We start from the raw sequence: 16,819 nt of genomic DNA, 5'->3' as shown, positions 1-16,819 counted from the left end.
AAGGTTGTGAAAGGCACATCCTAGGACCATAAAACAGTCAACATATTAAACTGTGATGATCAGTACTTATTTCCATATTCCCTTACAGCCTCATTTTAATTTGCATCAGGGCTATAAGGTCTCTTACTGTCTTATAGCATTTAAAAGCAGTTTTGGGCAAAATTCAGAATTTAAGAATTGACTCCATTTCAGTTTGTGAGTTGGAAACCTACTGATTATTGAATTGAGGATGTTCCTAAATTGCAACATGAGATGAATCACAACCCTACACAGCAAGCATAAAATCTTTGAATCTGGAAGATTTCTGTTGAATGAGTACCAAAACATGTGTTTAGTTTGTTGGTCTCCCCAATAAAAAAGAGAAAACATGCATCCCCTTTGGTGGTTGTGATAATCAGAGATGCTTATCAGAAAACTGTTCTTCAATTGTCAGACAAACAACACTTAACGCTTAGATCTTAACTTTCCATGCTGGAGTTCAAATGCAAGCTAATGTGTGCCGCACACATGTGGATCCGCTCTAAGATACACCTGAAATGAGTCAAATCCATGAACCTTTTTAGCTTCCAAATGGATCTTTGATGATTCTTTTTTATCTTTGTCCTCAGCTTTTCTCTGTTGGCAAGATCAGTGGAGCGAAAGTGGCTCGTCTTAGGGCTAGTTTCAGCCTCTTGCATCAAACTCTACAAAGGTGAGATCAGCCTTGCAGTGTTACAGGTGATGCATCATATTGCCAACATGTCATCACCAAATGTCCATCACAAAGAACGAATTAGTCTTGCATAAGATTTCCTGCGTATCGCCATTCAACATAAACTCACAGAATGTACTCTCTAATACCTGGTGCTAGCAATGTAAATTGTTACAAACATGACAGAACTATAGCATTGACAGTTCTGTTTACTGCGCAACTACTGATGATATTCAATTTCCTCTATAATTGTAAAACACTCGTGTTTTAAGTAAATGTCTCCAGAGCTGGGTTCACTCTCTATTTCATTACTCCAAATAATTAGTTAGTGGTACTTGCTTAAAACACACACTCAGAAACTGCATTGCAATACCCTGGCAATCACTCACATTTTCGTTAGAAAATGTAAAATCTAGCCCACATTACATTTGTTTCTAGTAACCTAATCCAAGATCAGCAAGTGTTATAAAGGCGTTGTGTATGTGACAGTTCTCAGGAGTCAGAAATGCGTCTGCTGCAGGAGGCGAAAGCCTTCCGCAGTAAGCTGGAGCAGCAGAGACAGGAGCTGGAGAAGGCAGAGTTGTTTCCTGAGGTGCCAGACACAGAGGTCAGCTGCATGAAACAGAAGCTTCTGCACTCCTACAACCAGCTAAAGGAGGCTGAAGAGAGAGATTACCACTTGCAGTTCCAGCTTGAGTGGTATGTTGGTGCTCTGCAGGCCGTTAAATTACATTTTTAAGACCACACCAAAAGGCAAGAACTTTACAGGAGGTGTGACTCTGCTAAGGCTGTATTTGAAAACATGCAGAAAGAAGATGTTTTTGACCTATGGCTAGTTAACAAGAAATACTTGTGTATCCACAGTATGTTATTGTTGTTCGCTCTTTGCATGGCGTGTTTAGTCCCCTTTCGAAACAAAAGGTATTGAATTCTGGCAAATCTGTCTCTGTCCCCCTTAACATATGAGGTCTTTCTCGCCTTCAAAATGTAGCATGGAAAAGAGCATTGCATGCTTAGTTACAGCCCACGCTGCAGCCAGAATGCAGTTGTTGACCTTTGGCTAAGCTACTGGTGTTTTTGATAGATCAAAACATCAGTGCCTATGTTATATCTTATATTAATGGCACCACAAACTATACTTTCTGTCTCTCTCATACTATCTTTTTTTAAATATTATGTTGATGCCATTTGGTTAGGCAAGCATTCTTACTGCTGACTCCCGATAAAGCACCAGGCATATTACAGGCAGGTGTAGTTTCTACACATATGGCTATAATGTCCTCAGTGGATCCTTTATCCTTTGCCAGACTGACTCAGTAAGCTGTTGCTCAGTAAGCTGTCGCTGTATTTGGGACAATCCAGGCTACCCTGACCACAGTAGCATGGAACAAAGATAATTGTACATGTGGTCACACGTTTTACAAAGTATATTTAAAAATGTGTTCAATAACCCTTACCACAACACAAACACTGTTCTACATACAGTATCCTCAAAAAGTATTTGGACACTCAAAACACTTAAAAATGATGAATGTCAGTGCATTCAGAGACAAAAATATCAATCCAAGTGGCATTTATTTTAAAGAAAGATTGCAGAAGCACTCTTTTCAATCAAAACATTTCACAAAACGTTTTGTTTTTAATTATAATGTTCAAAATTAAGACAAAAGTATTGTCTAAGTATTGACACTTTCTGGCTGTCAACTGATAGTGGAACATGTCCAAGGTTAATGTGATGAACTACACCTGTGTGAACAAAAGTTCATTTGTTTTTGTTTTTCTAATCTAATGCAATAGAATTCTTACATTTTTGAGTGTGGCTTAAATGTCCAAATACTTTTTGGAGCCAAACTATGGCCACGTCCACACTAATAAGTTTTCGCTCGAAAACGCATTACTTTCACTATGTTTACGCATTTCATCCACAGAAAAACACTGTTTTCCTCCACTGAAAACTAGGGATGGGCAATACCAATTATTTTCTTTTTGATCTGATACCAATAATACCAAGTCCAATATCGTTGATACGATATCAATACTGATACTGATATTAAAGTATTACTGTAGCAAAACCATGGTTCCCGCCAAAAAAAAAAACATGGTTTCTACCATCATGTTTACTATAAAAATACTGTTGTTAAACTGTGGTTAATTTTCGTAAGGGTATCATTTATTAACAACATTAACAGATCATTATCAATGTTCTAACAACTTTTTATTTAAACAAATTTGTAACAAACCTAAAACAAATCTATTGTAATAAATGTCACCTTAAAATGTTTATAGTAACCAAATAATAATATCACTATTTTAAAAATTGTTATTATTTTTTTTTTGTGAGGATAGATATTCTCAATACAACATCAGTATCGATACAGGGTTGGGGAGTAATGGAATACATGTAACGGGATTACGTATTTAAAATACAAAAAATAAGTAACTGTATTCCACTACAGTTACAATTTAAATAATTGGTAATTAGAATACAGTTACATTCAAATAGTATTTTGATTACTGAAGAGATTACTATGCATTTTATTGTCATTTGTTTCATTTAATATTTAGTCCTTTCAGATGGAAAACATTTATACATATAAATGATGTGATCCAAAGTGCCTTTGAACTGTGGTGAAACACTTTCTTATGATGTGTTACATTCATACGAGCAGACAGAGAAGTAAGTTTGAAGTAAGTCTAGAGCAGAAGAATTGAAATTGTCAGCTTTACGCTAAACTAAAATGCTATTTCTAGCCATTTTACATGCACATGTTACCAGGCACGATCATATTTTTTTTATCAAGAAAATTTCTTTTTTTCTAGTAAGAACTTTGATATTAGGGCAAAAATCTTATTCTTGATAATACTTTTTGTATTGTTTTCCTGTAAAAATATCTAAAAATTCTTAAAACAAGATCAATTAGATTTATCTTGTTTTAGAAACAACATTGCATAAGATATTTAGGTTTTTCAGAGAATAAATTTTTAACAGGTGTATTTTGTCTTACTGTACTGGCAGAGTTTTTATAGTCAAAACAAGTGAAAAAAATCTACCAGTGCTGAAGAAGTAATCCAAAGTATTTAGAATACGTTACTGACCTTGAGTAATCTAGTGGAATAAATTACAAATTACATTTTACAGCATGTATTCTGTAATCTGTAGTGGAATAAATTTCAAAAGTAACCCTCCCAACCCTGTCCTTACTTTAGGATTGGTCCACCCATCCCTACAGAAAACAGCGATTTCCCACATACTTTGGAAAATGATGACGTTTGGAAACTGAAAACAGAGTTTTCAAACTTGCACAGATTAGTGTGGATGTGGCCTATGTGATAATATAGTTTGAAATATTCTAAAATAAAAAATTTCCATACACTTTGATTATTTAATTCTCAACATGCCACATTTATATCATGCATATTTCAGTTCCTTTTTATACAAATTGCTTCACATTCTGATCCTGTTTTCTATAAAATGGATGAACAGATTTGCTTCACAGAATTGTATTTCTCCTTTTCAGTCTCAAAGAGGAAAAGCTTTGTCTTGAGAAAGAGTATCAGGAGCAGCCTAAACCAGCTGTGAGTATTGCTGGGGCCACGAAGTTACCAGATTTACACATCACTGTTTTTTCCAAACAATTCATGTTGTGTCACTAGAGAGACTTCTATCGAAACATCAATACAAACCATTGAAATGCTACATTAGTCAAATGTAAAAATGCTTTAATCTGAAATTCAAAAAAGTGTGTACAAAATCATGCTGTAACCTTTTATTTTCTGTTTTCTGTTTAGCACTATTTAATGTTGTGGGCAATCTCATAATAAATATGCCATCATAATAATCTAAAAATCAAAGACATAATATAAACCCCTGACATTAAATAAAACACTAAGTCGGGGGGCCTGGGTAGCTCAGCGAGTATTAACGCTGACTACCACCCCTGGAATCGTGAGTTTGAATCCAGGGTGTGCTGAGTGACTCCAGCCAGGTCTCCTAAGCAACCAAATTGGCCCGGTTGCTAGGGAGGGTAGAGTCGCATGGGGTAACCTCCTCGTGGTCGCGATCAGTTGTTCTTGCTCTCAATGGGCCGCATGGTGAGTTGTGCGAGGATCGCGGAGAATAGCATAAGCCTCCACATGCTGCGAGTCTCTGCGGTGTCATGCATGATGAGCCACGTGATAAGATGCGCAGAGGCAACTGAGACTTGTCCTCCGCCACCCGGATTGAGCTGAGTAACCGCGCCACCATGAGGACCTACTAAGTAGTGGGAATTGGGCATTCCAAATTGGGAGAAAAGGGGATAAAAATAAATAAATACAAATAATAAAATAAAACACAAAGTCTATAGTGTATATTATTTGTTGACATTATTGTCTGTCCTTACTCTCTATTTGTCAAGAGAAATGATTGCTGGTGGGCAGCTGATGTTACTGAAATGCTATAATAATTGTGATTCTAACCGTCCCTGACATTTTCCCTTCAGACTGTGGGTTAGTTTACGTTTTTCCCATAATGGCCATGTTAAATCACGCAATATCTTGAATTGACGTATTTCGATTGTCGTATTTTGATTGTAGTATTGTGTGGTGTAATACACACTCACTTTATGGTCAGTAACAGTATGGTCCTAAGACTATGGCCCTAATAAAGTGCCAAACCTGGTCTTCTGCTGTTGTAGCCCATCTGCCTCAAGATTTGACATGTTTTGCTCACTACAGTTGTAAGGAGCGGTTATCTGAGTTACCGTAACATTTCTGTCAGCTCGAACCAGTCTGGCCATCCTCCATTGACCTCTCTCATCAACAAGGCTGTAACAGTATAGAGATGGGCAAAGAGGAGGTGGGAACCGGCTGAACAGTCAAAATAATATTGAATTTAAACAAAAAGACACAAACATATACACACATGGCAGCTGCGTGTGGCTCTCTCTCTCTCGAACTGCCGCATCTGGCTTGGCTTTATCACTCTCCTCTGCTGTTTAGCCCGATTAGGGCCCCGCCCTCCTCCTCATCACAAAGGCATTTCTTTCCACAGAACTGCCGCTCACTGGATGTTTTTTGTTTTTGGCACCATTCTGAGTAAACTCTAGAGACTGTTGTGCGTGAAAATTATAGGAGGTCGGCAGTTACAGAAATACTCAAACCAGCCCATCTGGCACCAACAATCATGCCACTGTCAAAATCACTGTGATCAAATTTTCTCCCCATTCTGACTCGTTTCTGCATGATTCTATGCACTGCACTTCTGCCACACGATTAGTTGATTAGATAATAGCATGAATAAGTAGGTGTACAGGAGTTCCTAATAAAGGGCTCACTGAGTGTATATTTAGGGTCATTTTTGTTTTTGCTTATTATCTACTGTATGGTCTCTGTATATTTGTGTTTTATGTATAATTTGGTTTACAAGCACTTTGTTTATGTGTATATGGTTGTGTTTTTCCTTTTCCAGTGTTTATATGAATGCATGTATGTGTAATAACTCTCAGGAGCTGGAGGGTAGGTACATGGCCCTGAACGAAAGCTGTGAGGAGCTGAGGAAAGAGGTGGTCCAGCTCAGGCAGGAGGTGAGGACTTTATCTGAGAGCATGGAGACTCATCAGAAACATATGGAGAAAGAGCAACGCGAACTGGATGAGCTAAAATACCTCGTTGAGAACAATGAGGTATGTGAGACCTGTCAAACACTTGGCATCTGTCTTGTGAACTATAGTACATGGATTTCGCATGTTAAACTATGTCTTTCACCAGGCTGAGCTGGCTCAGGTGCTCCTTATACCTGTTCAATTAGGAAAGGAGATCGACAGGGTCACCCACAGAAAAACGTATGTAACTGGGGTGACAGGAGTTCAATGTTGCAGTGAAGTTACACAAATCACTGGCAATATTTGAAAGACAATGCACGTTCATATTTGTTATACTGTAGGGAGCAAGAGAAGCAGGTGGCAGTATTAGAGACACAGCATATAGAACACATGAAGGACCTTCAAAGGATGGAGGCAAGGTCCAAAGAGGTAATGGATGCCAAAAGGGAGGTGGCCAGAGAACTAGAAAGCCACAGGGCTCAGCTGGTGGCTGCACAGACAGAGCACGACAGACTTCTCAAAGAGCTGCAAATGACTAAGGAAAAAGAGGCCATCCTTATGGACCAAAGGTTATTATCGCAGAGATGGGTGATACAGAATATAAGTTCTATCAGGAAGACTCGCAGACTTGAATAAAGTTTTAGATTACATTTATTTGATGAATATAAAACAGGAATGTAACGTCTCTCTTTGGTGTAAGCCCCGTCTAGTGGTCCAAAGAAGTTGCACTCTGAACCATCAGATCCTGCCGGAGATAGGAGGCAGGAGTGAGGAGCGTACCCCCGTGCAGGACTGGACTCAACTGGTGGTGGTGGGGTGGTGGAGGTTGCCGTGTTAGCACACTGAAACAGCAATGTGACAGATTGTGAGCAGATTTATAAAGCGATGACTTACACGTGATTGGCTATGAGTTACCTAGATAATGGTGCAATGATGTACAGCTGCTAGTCTTCCTGCTAGAACTACGCTGCACATACATATCTGAAAAAACTTTGATGAAAGTTTTTTTAATCTCCTGTATTGATGGCTTTGGACTACAGGGGTCTGCTGGACATAAACCTGGAGCAGATTGTGTCTGAGTGCAAGTCTCTGCATGATAAACTGGGACGGGACACAAGGGTGAAAGACAAACTTATGCGATCCCTAAAGTGGAATGAGCTGCAGCTGAATCAGGCCAGAGACTCTCTCGCTCACACTCAACAACTGCATGACAGAACCCAAGCTCAGGTTACTCACAACACTCCTCACATATACTGTAGTTTCTTATGTCTACATCCTCCTAATTTTTTCTTTCTGTCGATTTATTATTCAAAAAAGATAAAGATGATGAACTAAAAATCATACTGTAGGATGGTTTCCCAATAACAGCATAAGCCACATCCCCTTAGAATGATGTTTAGTGGGGGATAACTACAGATGCAGTTTTTTCATGACATCCTACATTTTAGAATTGCTGTGGAAATCATTTCTCGCTCATGCTATGAACGGAAATGCTGATGAATCATGGCTATTTTATAATACAGGAAATTTTTGTTCCCTTAGCTTTCAGAGATTTTAGTTTAGTTTGTGCTGTAAACATGGTCTGGTGGGTAGTGTACACACTCTGACATGTTGTGTGGTGGCGCCTATATGCATGTGTCTCATTTCCCCTCTTCTTATAATTTCCTGTCTGCTCTTTAACTGTCTCTATGTATCAATAAAATGCCCCCAAAAGGGCCAAAAATGAAAGAGAATTTAGTTATGAACAGAATATTTTTGCTTTATGTTAATCATATTTGTATCTGCTTTTAATAACAATGATGCTATTTTATAAATGAGACTTCCACAGTTGTTTTCATTAGTAGTTGTAGATACTGAGTGTGTTACTCAGACATTTTGGTTACATCAGTTATATGTACATTACCATTTAAAAGTTTGGAAACACCTGCTAATTTTTACAGTTTTCCACATTTTAGGATATAGTCATCAGAAATGTTTCCACAAAGAGAAGTATGGGAATTTATATTGTAACCAAACGTTTTAATAAAAAGCATCTTATTTTTTAGCTTCTTCAAAGTAGCCACCTTTTTCTCAGATTACAGCTCTGCACACTCTGGGCATTCAGTCAACTAACTTCTTGAGGTGTTTTTTTACACAGTATTGGAGTTCACACATTTGAAGTCAGAAGTTTACATACACTTAGGTTAAAGTCATTAAAACTCATTTTTTAACCACTCCACAGATTTAATATTAGCAAACTATAGTTTTGGCAAGTCGTTTGGACATCTACTTTGTGCATGACACAAGTAATTTTTCCAACAACTGTTTACAGACAGATTGTTTCACTTTTAATTGACTAGATCACAATTCCAGTGGGTCAGAAGTTTACATACATTAAGTTAACTGTGCCTTTAAGCAGCTTGGAAAATTCCAAAAAATTATGTCAAGCCTTTAGACAGTAAGCCAATTAGCTTCTGATAGGCGGTGTACTGAACTGGAGGTGTACCTGTGGATGTATTTTAAGACCTACCTTCAAACTGAGTGCCTCTTTGCTTGACATCATGGGAAAATCAAAACAAATCAGCCAAGACATCAGAAAAAAATTGTGGACTTCCACAAATCTGGTTCATCCTTGGGAACAATTTCCAAATGCCTGAAGGTACCATGTTCATCTGTACAAACAATAGTACGCAAGTATAAACACCATGGGACCACACAGCCATCATACTGCTCAGGAAGGAGACGCATTCTGTCTTCTAGAGATGAACGTAGTTTGGTGCGATAAGTGCAAATCAATCCCAGAACAACAGCAAAGGACCTTGTGAAGATGCTGGAGGAATCAGGTAGACAAGTATCTATATCCACAGTAAAACGAGTCCTATATCGACATAACCTGAAAGGCTGCTCAGCAAGGAAGAAGCCACTGCTCCAAAACCGCCATAAAAAGCCAGACTACAGTTTGCAAGTGCACATGGGGACAAAGATCTTACTTTTTGGAGAAATGTCCTCTGGTCTAATGAAACAAAAATTTTACTGTTTGGCCGAAAAAGGGTGAGGCTTGCAAGCCGAAGAACACCATACCAACCGTGAAGTATGGGGGTGGCAGCATCATGTTGTGGGGTGCTTTGCTGCAGGAGGGACTGGTGCATTTCACAAAATAGATAGCATCATGTGCAAGGAAAATTATGTGGATTTATTGAAGCAACATCTTAAGACATCAGCCAGGAAGTTAAAGCTCGGTCGCAAATGGGTCTTCCAAATGGACAATGACCCCATGCATACCTCCAAAGTTGTGGCAAAATGGTTTAAGGACAACAAAGTCAAGGTACTGGAGTGGCCATCACAAAGCCCTGACCTCAATCTGATAGAAAATTTGTGGGCAGAATTGAGAAAGCGTGTGCGAGCAAGGAGGCCTACAAACCTGACTCAGTTACACCAGTTCTGTCTGGAGGAATGGGCCAAAATTCCAGCAACTTATTTTGAGAAGCTTGTGGAAGGCTACCCAAAATGTTTGACCCAAGTTAAACAATTTAAAGGTAATGCTACCAAATACTAATAAAGTGTATGTAAACTTCTGACCCACTGGGAATGTGATGAAAGAAATAAAAGCTGAAATAAATAATTCTCTCTGCTATTATTCTGACATTTCACATTCTTAAAATAAAGTAGTGATCCTAACTGACCTAAGACAGGGTAGGTTTTCTACGAGTAAATGTCAGGAATTGTGAAAAACTGAGTTTAAATGTATTTGGCTAAGGTGTATGTAAACTTCTGACTTCAACTGTATGAGTGCTAGGCACATTTTGGCTGCTTTTTCTTCACTATTGACTAAGTTCATTCAAATGTACAATTTAGATTTGTCTACAAGACTAATGTAAAGCCTTTAAGCATAAGCCTTTAGAATAAAAAGTTTTTAAGATCATGCGAAACACAAATTTAGTCAAGTGTGTTCAAACATTTTACTGGTAGTGAATATCACTATAAAAGCTCTGAATAATTGGTGCCTTGTTACTTCACCAATTTCACAGATATTGGTAAATGCCTGAGTTTTCTTGATTAGTTATATTATGTTTCATTTTTTGTACAGAGGGATTTAATCCCAGAGGGTAACTACCTATTACAGAGAAGAATGGATCTGGAAAATGAAGTGGAGAATCTGAAACGCAGTTTGATTAGCAAGGTAGGCACATTATAACAAATGGCTTTCAGCTTACTTAATGTTTAAGTGTTGCAAGATGCAGCAAAAAATAAATAAATAAATAAAATGTGTGTTTTCATGCATGTGTGTGTGTGTTTCTGTGAAAGAATAGCAGTCTATGGCAGGGCTGAAGGTCCAGCTGGCTGAAGAGTATTTGGAGCAGGAACAGGCTCTGATTAGGGAGTCCCATCGCCGTAGGGACGAGCTTCATCACCTTCATCGTCTCATCCTCATCAAAGCAGACGAAAGAGAGCAGAAGAGCCACGAGGTGCTCAAAGCACAGGTTAAGACCGTTATTTACCTCCAAATCCACAACTGCTGCACTATCCAACAATAAACTGTTTTACCATGCTTATTAAAGGAATAGTTTACCCAAAAATGAAAATTCTGTCATCATTTACTCACCCTCCTATTGTTCCAAACCCATATTACTTACTTTCTTGTGCGTAACACAAAAGGAGAATGACTATGCTGGTCTTTTCCATACAGTGAAAGCATACAGTGACCAGGGATTGTCACATTTCAAAAGGATAAAAAAGCACCCTAAAAGTAGTCAATAAGACTTCTGCAGCCATAAGTCTTCTGTGCGGTCTTGTGCACATTCAAACATGGTGTGTTGCGATTGGTCGAGAGACACGCGAGAACCAGTGCCATTTGCCACCATTGATATCAAACCTGGCACAATGTGTCTTGAGGCAGAAGGTTTCAATGTGTGGGTGTGCGAATGAGATTTGAGATCTATGGTGGAGGGGAAGATTTTTTGTAAATAACACCTTAAATTCCGGTCTGTTCATCATTCGGGTTTGGAACAACATGAGGGTGTATAAATGATGACAGAATTTTCATTTTTGTGTGAACTGTTAATGAGATTGACTGATGAATATGAATCTTGTAACAGCTAAAATATAAGCGTGCCAAGCAAGATCTACAGGGGAAAGGACTGGTTATTCAGGAACACAAGAAACAGCATCAAGAGACTCAGTTAAGGTACTTGCTGGTGAATAATAATAAAAAAACAAACAAAAGATGGGCTTGAAACTCAAAATAGTCTATTTTTTCAGTTTATTATGTTCTTTTTTAAATACTTCTATTTGACCAAAGATCGGCCACTCTTTTAACTGATTCGAATTCCCTCAGTTATATACTGTTATTCTAGTTATTTGCTCAGTTTCCTCCTTGCCATCGCCAGGCTGAGTGTGTTGGCTAAGCTGTACGAAGTTACCAAAGGCGAGCGGAACAAGTACATGACCCTTAACCACATCTCAAACCAGAACCTGGCTGAGGCAAAAGAGATGCTGGCTAAACTGCAGGAAGATCTTAAGATGCTGCAATCAACTGCTATCAACAAAGACAAGTACATTAAGCTCTCACATTATACTCCTAGTGCAATTGCTCTCGTAGTATTTCCTTTCCTTTGTTTACCAAAATACATTTATTTTCCACCAAAATAAAATCTTGCATCACCCAACAATAAGATGGTGATAACACTGAGATCGCATCAAGAACGTATGCAGCGGGCCTGGGTAGCTCAGCGAGTATTGATGCTGACTACCACCCCTGGAGTCGCGAGTTCGAATCCAGGGTGTGCTGAGTGACTCCAGCCAGGTCTCCTAAGCAACCAAATTGGCCCGGTTGCTAGGGAGGGTAGAGTCACATGGGGTAACCTCCTCGTGGTCGCAATTAATGGTTCTCGCTCTCAATGGGGCACGTGATAAGTTGTGCGTGGATTGCGGAGAGTAGCATGAGCCTCCATGTGCTGTGAGTCTCCGTGGTGTCATGCACAGCGAGCCACGTTATAAGATGTGCGGATTGACTATTCAGAAGTGGAGGCAACTGAGACTTGTCCTCCGCCACCCGGATTGAGGTGAGTAACCGCGCCACCACGTGGACCTAGTAAGTAGTGGGAATTGGGCATTCCAAATTGGGGAGAAAAAAAAGAACATATGCTGCAGTTGTCTCAGACTTCTTTAATTGTTTGGTTTCATTCCAGGCTGCTGCAGAAGTCTCGTCTGCAACACTCTCACAGCTACAAGCTCAGAGATCGTATGAAGAATGAGATCTCAAAGGTGTTCCAGGTTTTGCAGGAAATGCATCAGAAACGAGAGGAGCAGAAGCTGAATATCGGCAAGCTCACGCACACAATCAACATGCAGGAGCAAAACCTGTTGCATTTGCGCAAGAACTACGAGGCCGCTGTGCAGGGACGCAATGAAAGGTGAGAGAGAAGAAAGGGAACACAGAACTTCCAGGATAATTCCAATTCAGATAATGTTGCATCTGCACTAATAGGGAACACAGGAAGCGTTCCTGCATAAAAAAAATAAAAAAATAAATAAAAATAAAAAATTGAAATAGACAGCACAGTGAAATGTAACACAATACAGGCAACTTGACATGGATTAAAAAAAACAAAAAAAAAACAATTTAGTCATAATTTACTCACCAAATTCCAAACCCAAGGAGGAATTTTAATGAATATCCCAGTCCGTTTTCTCAATACTGTGACAGTTGATTGTGATGCACTTTAAAGCTTAAAAAGTATAAAAAGTACCCAAAAGTATCATAAAAGTAGCAGCTCATTCACTGTATTACAGTTATTTAGAATACGATAGGGTTTGGTGAAAAAACAATACAAAATGTATTTATATAATTATTTTTTGGTAAAAATCTTGCTCATGCGAGAACTTGCATTGTTTTTAGTTCTAAACAATGCAAGTTCTCCTGTGAACATGCAAGCAACTGTGGACAAGCTTCTCTCATAGCACTCATGAACATACAACGTCAAGTTTTCACTGAAAGATTATTTACATTTTGGGTTGTTTCTCACAAAAACCTATTATAATGTATGTCTTCAGAAGACTTGGAATATGACGCATTAGCGGCATGGACTACTTTTGATATTTCTGGCTGCTTTTTTAAGCTTCAAAGTCAGAACTGCCATTGAATTGAAAAGACAGACCGGGATTGTTTTCTTTTCTTTTGTGTCCCGCTTAAGAAAGTCCTATGTGTTTGGAGTGACATTTTGCTGTGAACTATCCTTTTAAAAATTAAACTATACTTACCTTGACACCAGGGGCGTAGCAGCCACGGGGGAGGTGGGGGACACGTCCCCCGCACACTTTAAAAAGGTGATTTTTGTCCCCCGCACTTTTCCAAGCTAAACCCATACTGAGTCCAAATGGTGAATTTGTATACAGTATTCTGTGCGTTTTGTTACTTTGGGCTGATTGAGCGACCATCCAACCAATCACAGGTGAGTTTCATGAGCCGAAACAACCCTTACGTAATAGGCCGTCAGTCAAACAGTCTAATCAATGCGGCTTCATTAATTTCTAGTTGCTTTCAACAATGCTCATTTATCCATGTTTTTTTATCAGCATTGATGTTGATCTAAATTAATAATCTAGAGATGAGGAACACACAAATGAGAGTTATTTATCGGCTTATCATTCTTGATTGGCAGCATTACGTGAAATGCACTGCAGGAAAAAAAAAGGACAATCCTTCTTAAGCACACATCGTAAATTAAGTATATATCAGCGCATGAGTCTTCATTAAGTTATGCTTTTACATTATGTTTGAGAGGTAATAGTTTGATAGGTGATAAGCAGATTACTAGATCGGTGTTAAATATGTAAAGCTATTTTTAATATCAGCTCCCGTTTTTTACCTCTATGTTGGTGTGCAGTTGACAAACTGTAGGAAAAAAGACAGATCTGCTGTGTTCTTCGAACACTTAGGCATTTTACTGAAGGGAATAAATATGTAGACACGCTATTTTATACATGAAAACATACGGACGTTATTGAAACTCATAATTATTATAAGACTACTGTTGTTGTCTTTTGATAAAAGTCATGCTCAGCAGCTAACAAACTGTAGGGAAAAGATAGTTCTTATAATGCTTAAAACCTCTGCAAAATTCTCTTTATAGATCTGTAGGCACAAATTTTAAAGGAATACAATTTTCTTTTGATCATTGATTCAGTGACTAACTAATTACACACAGGATACTCATTTGTAAATTACCATTTACAACCTTCTGAAATCACCAGAAATGGTCACTGAATCATTAAATTGATCAGAACGAATTTTGGTGAACATAGTCAAAATACTCGAGCCACTTGGATGCATTTAAATCCCACAATGCACAAGCACAAGAGTAAAAAATAAAAATTGTGCAAATGCACAACACATGCACATGCTTTTATTGTCATGTGTGAAACAGAACCAAGTGCTCCACAAGATGCCCTTTATTTGTGCAGCTAATTTTGCCAAATTTTGCAATTATTTTGCAATACTTGAATCTTTAAAATACTACAAATATTAAAAGTAAATAATACATATATATTAATATAATACTTATATATATTAATACATACTGTAATATATTAATACTGCACTGTAAGTGTTTGGTCTGTGCGAGCCACCTACTGACATCTGTGTCCCCCCCACTTTTAAAATGACTGCTACGCCCCTGCTTGACACAGCATTTTAAAAATATAACGCTCATGGCACGAGACCCTGAAAACACAGTGAGACCTACCTTGTGCATGTTTACATAGAAAAACAATTAACAAGCAGCACAAAGAGACGCAAGGACCCGTGTGAACGGCCCATTACTTTTGCGACTGTTTTTTGTGTGTGTGTGTTGTCAGGGGTGTGCAGCTTCTGGAAAGGGAGCAGGAGTTGTGTATTTTTTACGACAAGCTAAATATTTTGGAGGGTCTGATGCGACATGGCAACATGATGATGCAGAACATGGAGGATGACATCAGCAGCCTGAAGATTCACCAGAAAGAGCAGGACAGACAGATCAGCCTGCACAGGAAACAGCTGCCCTGCAAACTGGCCCTTCAAGAAGAGAGCATTCTACTACAGATACAGGTAACTCCATATACTATAGCACTACTCAAACCACCAATTTTTACTTATCCTGCTTATTACATGGCTACTTAATAAATAAATGGAGAGTTGAAATTTAACAGACTGTAGCATAGCTATGTTAAAAATCCATTGCCTCGAACAACAGTCAATTAAAAAGTTTAGAGGTCACTATACAAAAATATTTTTCCACTGAATGCTGTGATTGACCATCAGAACCAAGGGCCGAGCCAGCAACAATGGTTATTGAAAATTTTGCAACCTTAATCTCAGTGGGTTTGCCAATTTTTGCATCAGATTGGGAGAAGCAGCCAAGGAGACAATCAGTAACAGATGCATCATTAAAAGTTTCACCAATGCCTTTATAATCATTAAGTTAACAGAACACTCTCTATATAATGGAGTGAAATGTAAATAAAGGTTAGTTTTATATAATATTACGAACATTTATTGTCCTATAAAGTAGCAAACTAACAGGACCCACAGATGTGCTCTTTTACTATTTATAGTTCCCCTTGAGAGATAAAAGTGAGTCCCTTTATACATGCATTAGAACAGCTAAATTAAACACTTTAATATAAGATCAAGTTACTGGTTCAAGTTACTGCTAATAGCTGGTGCTGCTGATGGCATCAGTGGATGTAGGAAATGTTTTTTGTTTCAGCAAACAGCTTGGACTGTCATCTGCAGAAATATTGTTGTGTGTAGGCATAGACATGTGATGCCCTCTTGTTCTCAATTTGTATTGGATGTCTCAAGATGTCCTGTATCAACCCTTGAGTAAGACCCTGAACAAGCCAAGAGAATCGACCTACTCTTCGTGGAATGTCATCAAACTCGCCTAACAGAAACAAAGGATTAAGGTTCAGATCCCAAACATAGTCATCACCATCCCTCCTTCTATTACTATCATATTTAAGAAGGCTTTCGTTCATCAGCTTGCAAAAACTAAAGGATTATCTTTTTCCTCCAGCTCTTGGCATATCATGACAGTGTGTTTGTAATGTAGGTTCATGCTGGTGTATTGGCTCACGTATCGCTCCTTTTGCAGGTCTCTCCCATTAGTTCAAAGGCTCAGAATCCACATGGACATTTAGCTCGATGTTTCAGCGTTTACTTTTTTCTGAGAGGTTTGCATAAGGGTCTTTGCTTTTATGGTTAGATCAGACTCTTGATCAGTTTTTCCTCTTCTGTTTCAAGTAAACATGAAAGTTCCCCTATTTACTTACTTATTACTTATTCCTGGTCTCATTGTGAACAATTCATCTCTGCACATTATTCCAAAGAAAAGAAGAAAAAGAAGAAAAACTGATTGTCTCCTTAATGTTTCAAAAATGCTCCACCTCTGTAATAACTTTCCTTTTCAGGTGACATCATCAAGCCCTTTTTTTTTAACCTGTCATTTAGCAGCATGATCACACAGGATGTCAACATGTTGCTACCAAATGTTCCGGTACCCTGACATCTACCCCATTCTGCCGAGTT

General features: G+C 38.5%; 1 protein-coding gene across 3 annotated transcripts in view; it reads left to right on the top strand.

Moving 5' to 3' along the window:
- The window catches only part of ccdc146 (coiled-coil domain containing 146), a 36,363-nt gene that overhangs the window by 11,867 nt on the left and 7,677 nt on the right, over window positions 1-16,819 (top strand). For all 3 annotated transcript variants that reach the window (XM_051687882.1, XM_051687880.1, XM_051687881.1), the window contains 13 exons: window positions 609-691; window positions 1,181-1,390; window positions 4,210-4,267; window positions 6,178-6,354; window positions 6,440-6,513; window positions 6,615-6,842; window positions 7,314-7,500; window positions 10,340-10,432; window positions 10,563-10,733; window positions 11,349-11,437; window positions 11,640-11,804; window positions 12,441-12,665; window positions 15,109-15,337. In XM_051687882.1, the coding sequence (XP_051543842.1) occupies window positions 609-691; window positions 1,181-1,390; window positions 4,210-4,267; window positions 6,178-6,354; window positions 6,440-6,513; window positions 6,615-6,842; window positions 7,314-7,500; window positions 10,340-10,432; window positions 10,563-10,733; window positions 11,349-11,437; window positions 11,640-11,804; window positions 12,441-12,665; window positions 15,109-15,337 (1,989 nt within the window). The remainder of the gene's footprint in view (window positions 1-608; window positions 692-1,180; window positions 1,391-4,209; window positions 4,268-6,177; window positions 6,355-6,439; window positions 6,514-6,614; window positions 6,843-7,313; window positions 7,501-10,339; window positions 10,433-10,562; window positions 10,734-11,348; window positions 11,438-11,639; window positions 11,805-12,440; window positions 12,666-15,108; window positions 15,338-16,819) is intronic.

The sequence above is a fragment of the Myxocyprinus asiaticus genome, chromosome 45 (assembly GCF_019703515.2).
Source record: "Myxocyprinus asiaticus isolate MX2 ecotype Aquarium Trade chromosome 45, UBuf_Myxa_2, whole genome shotgun sequence".
Lineage (NCBI taxonomy): Eukaryota > Metazoa > Chordata > Actinopteri > Cypriniformes > Catostomidae > Myxocyprinus > Myxocyprinus asiaticus.
The sequence above is the reverse complement of the archived record's forward strand: the minus strand, read 5'-3'. Positions and strand labels throughout refer to the sequence as shown.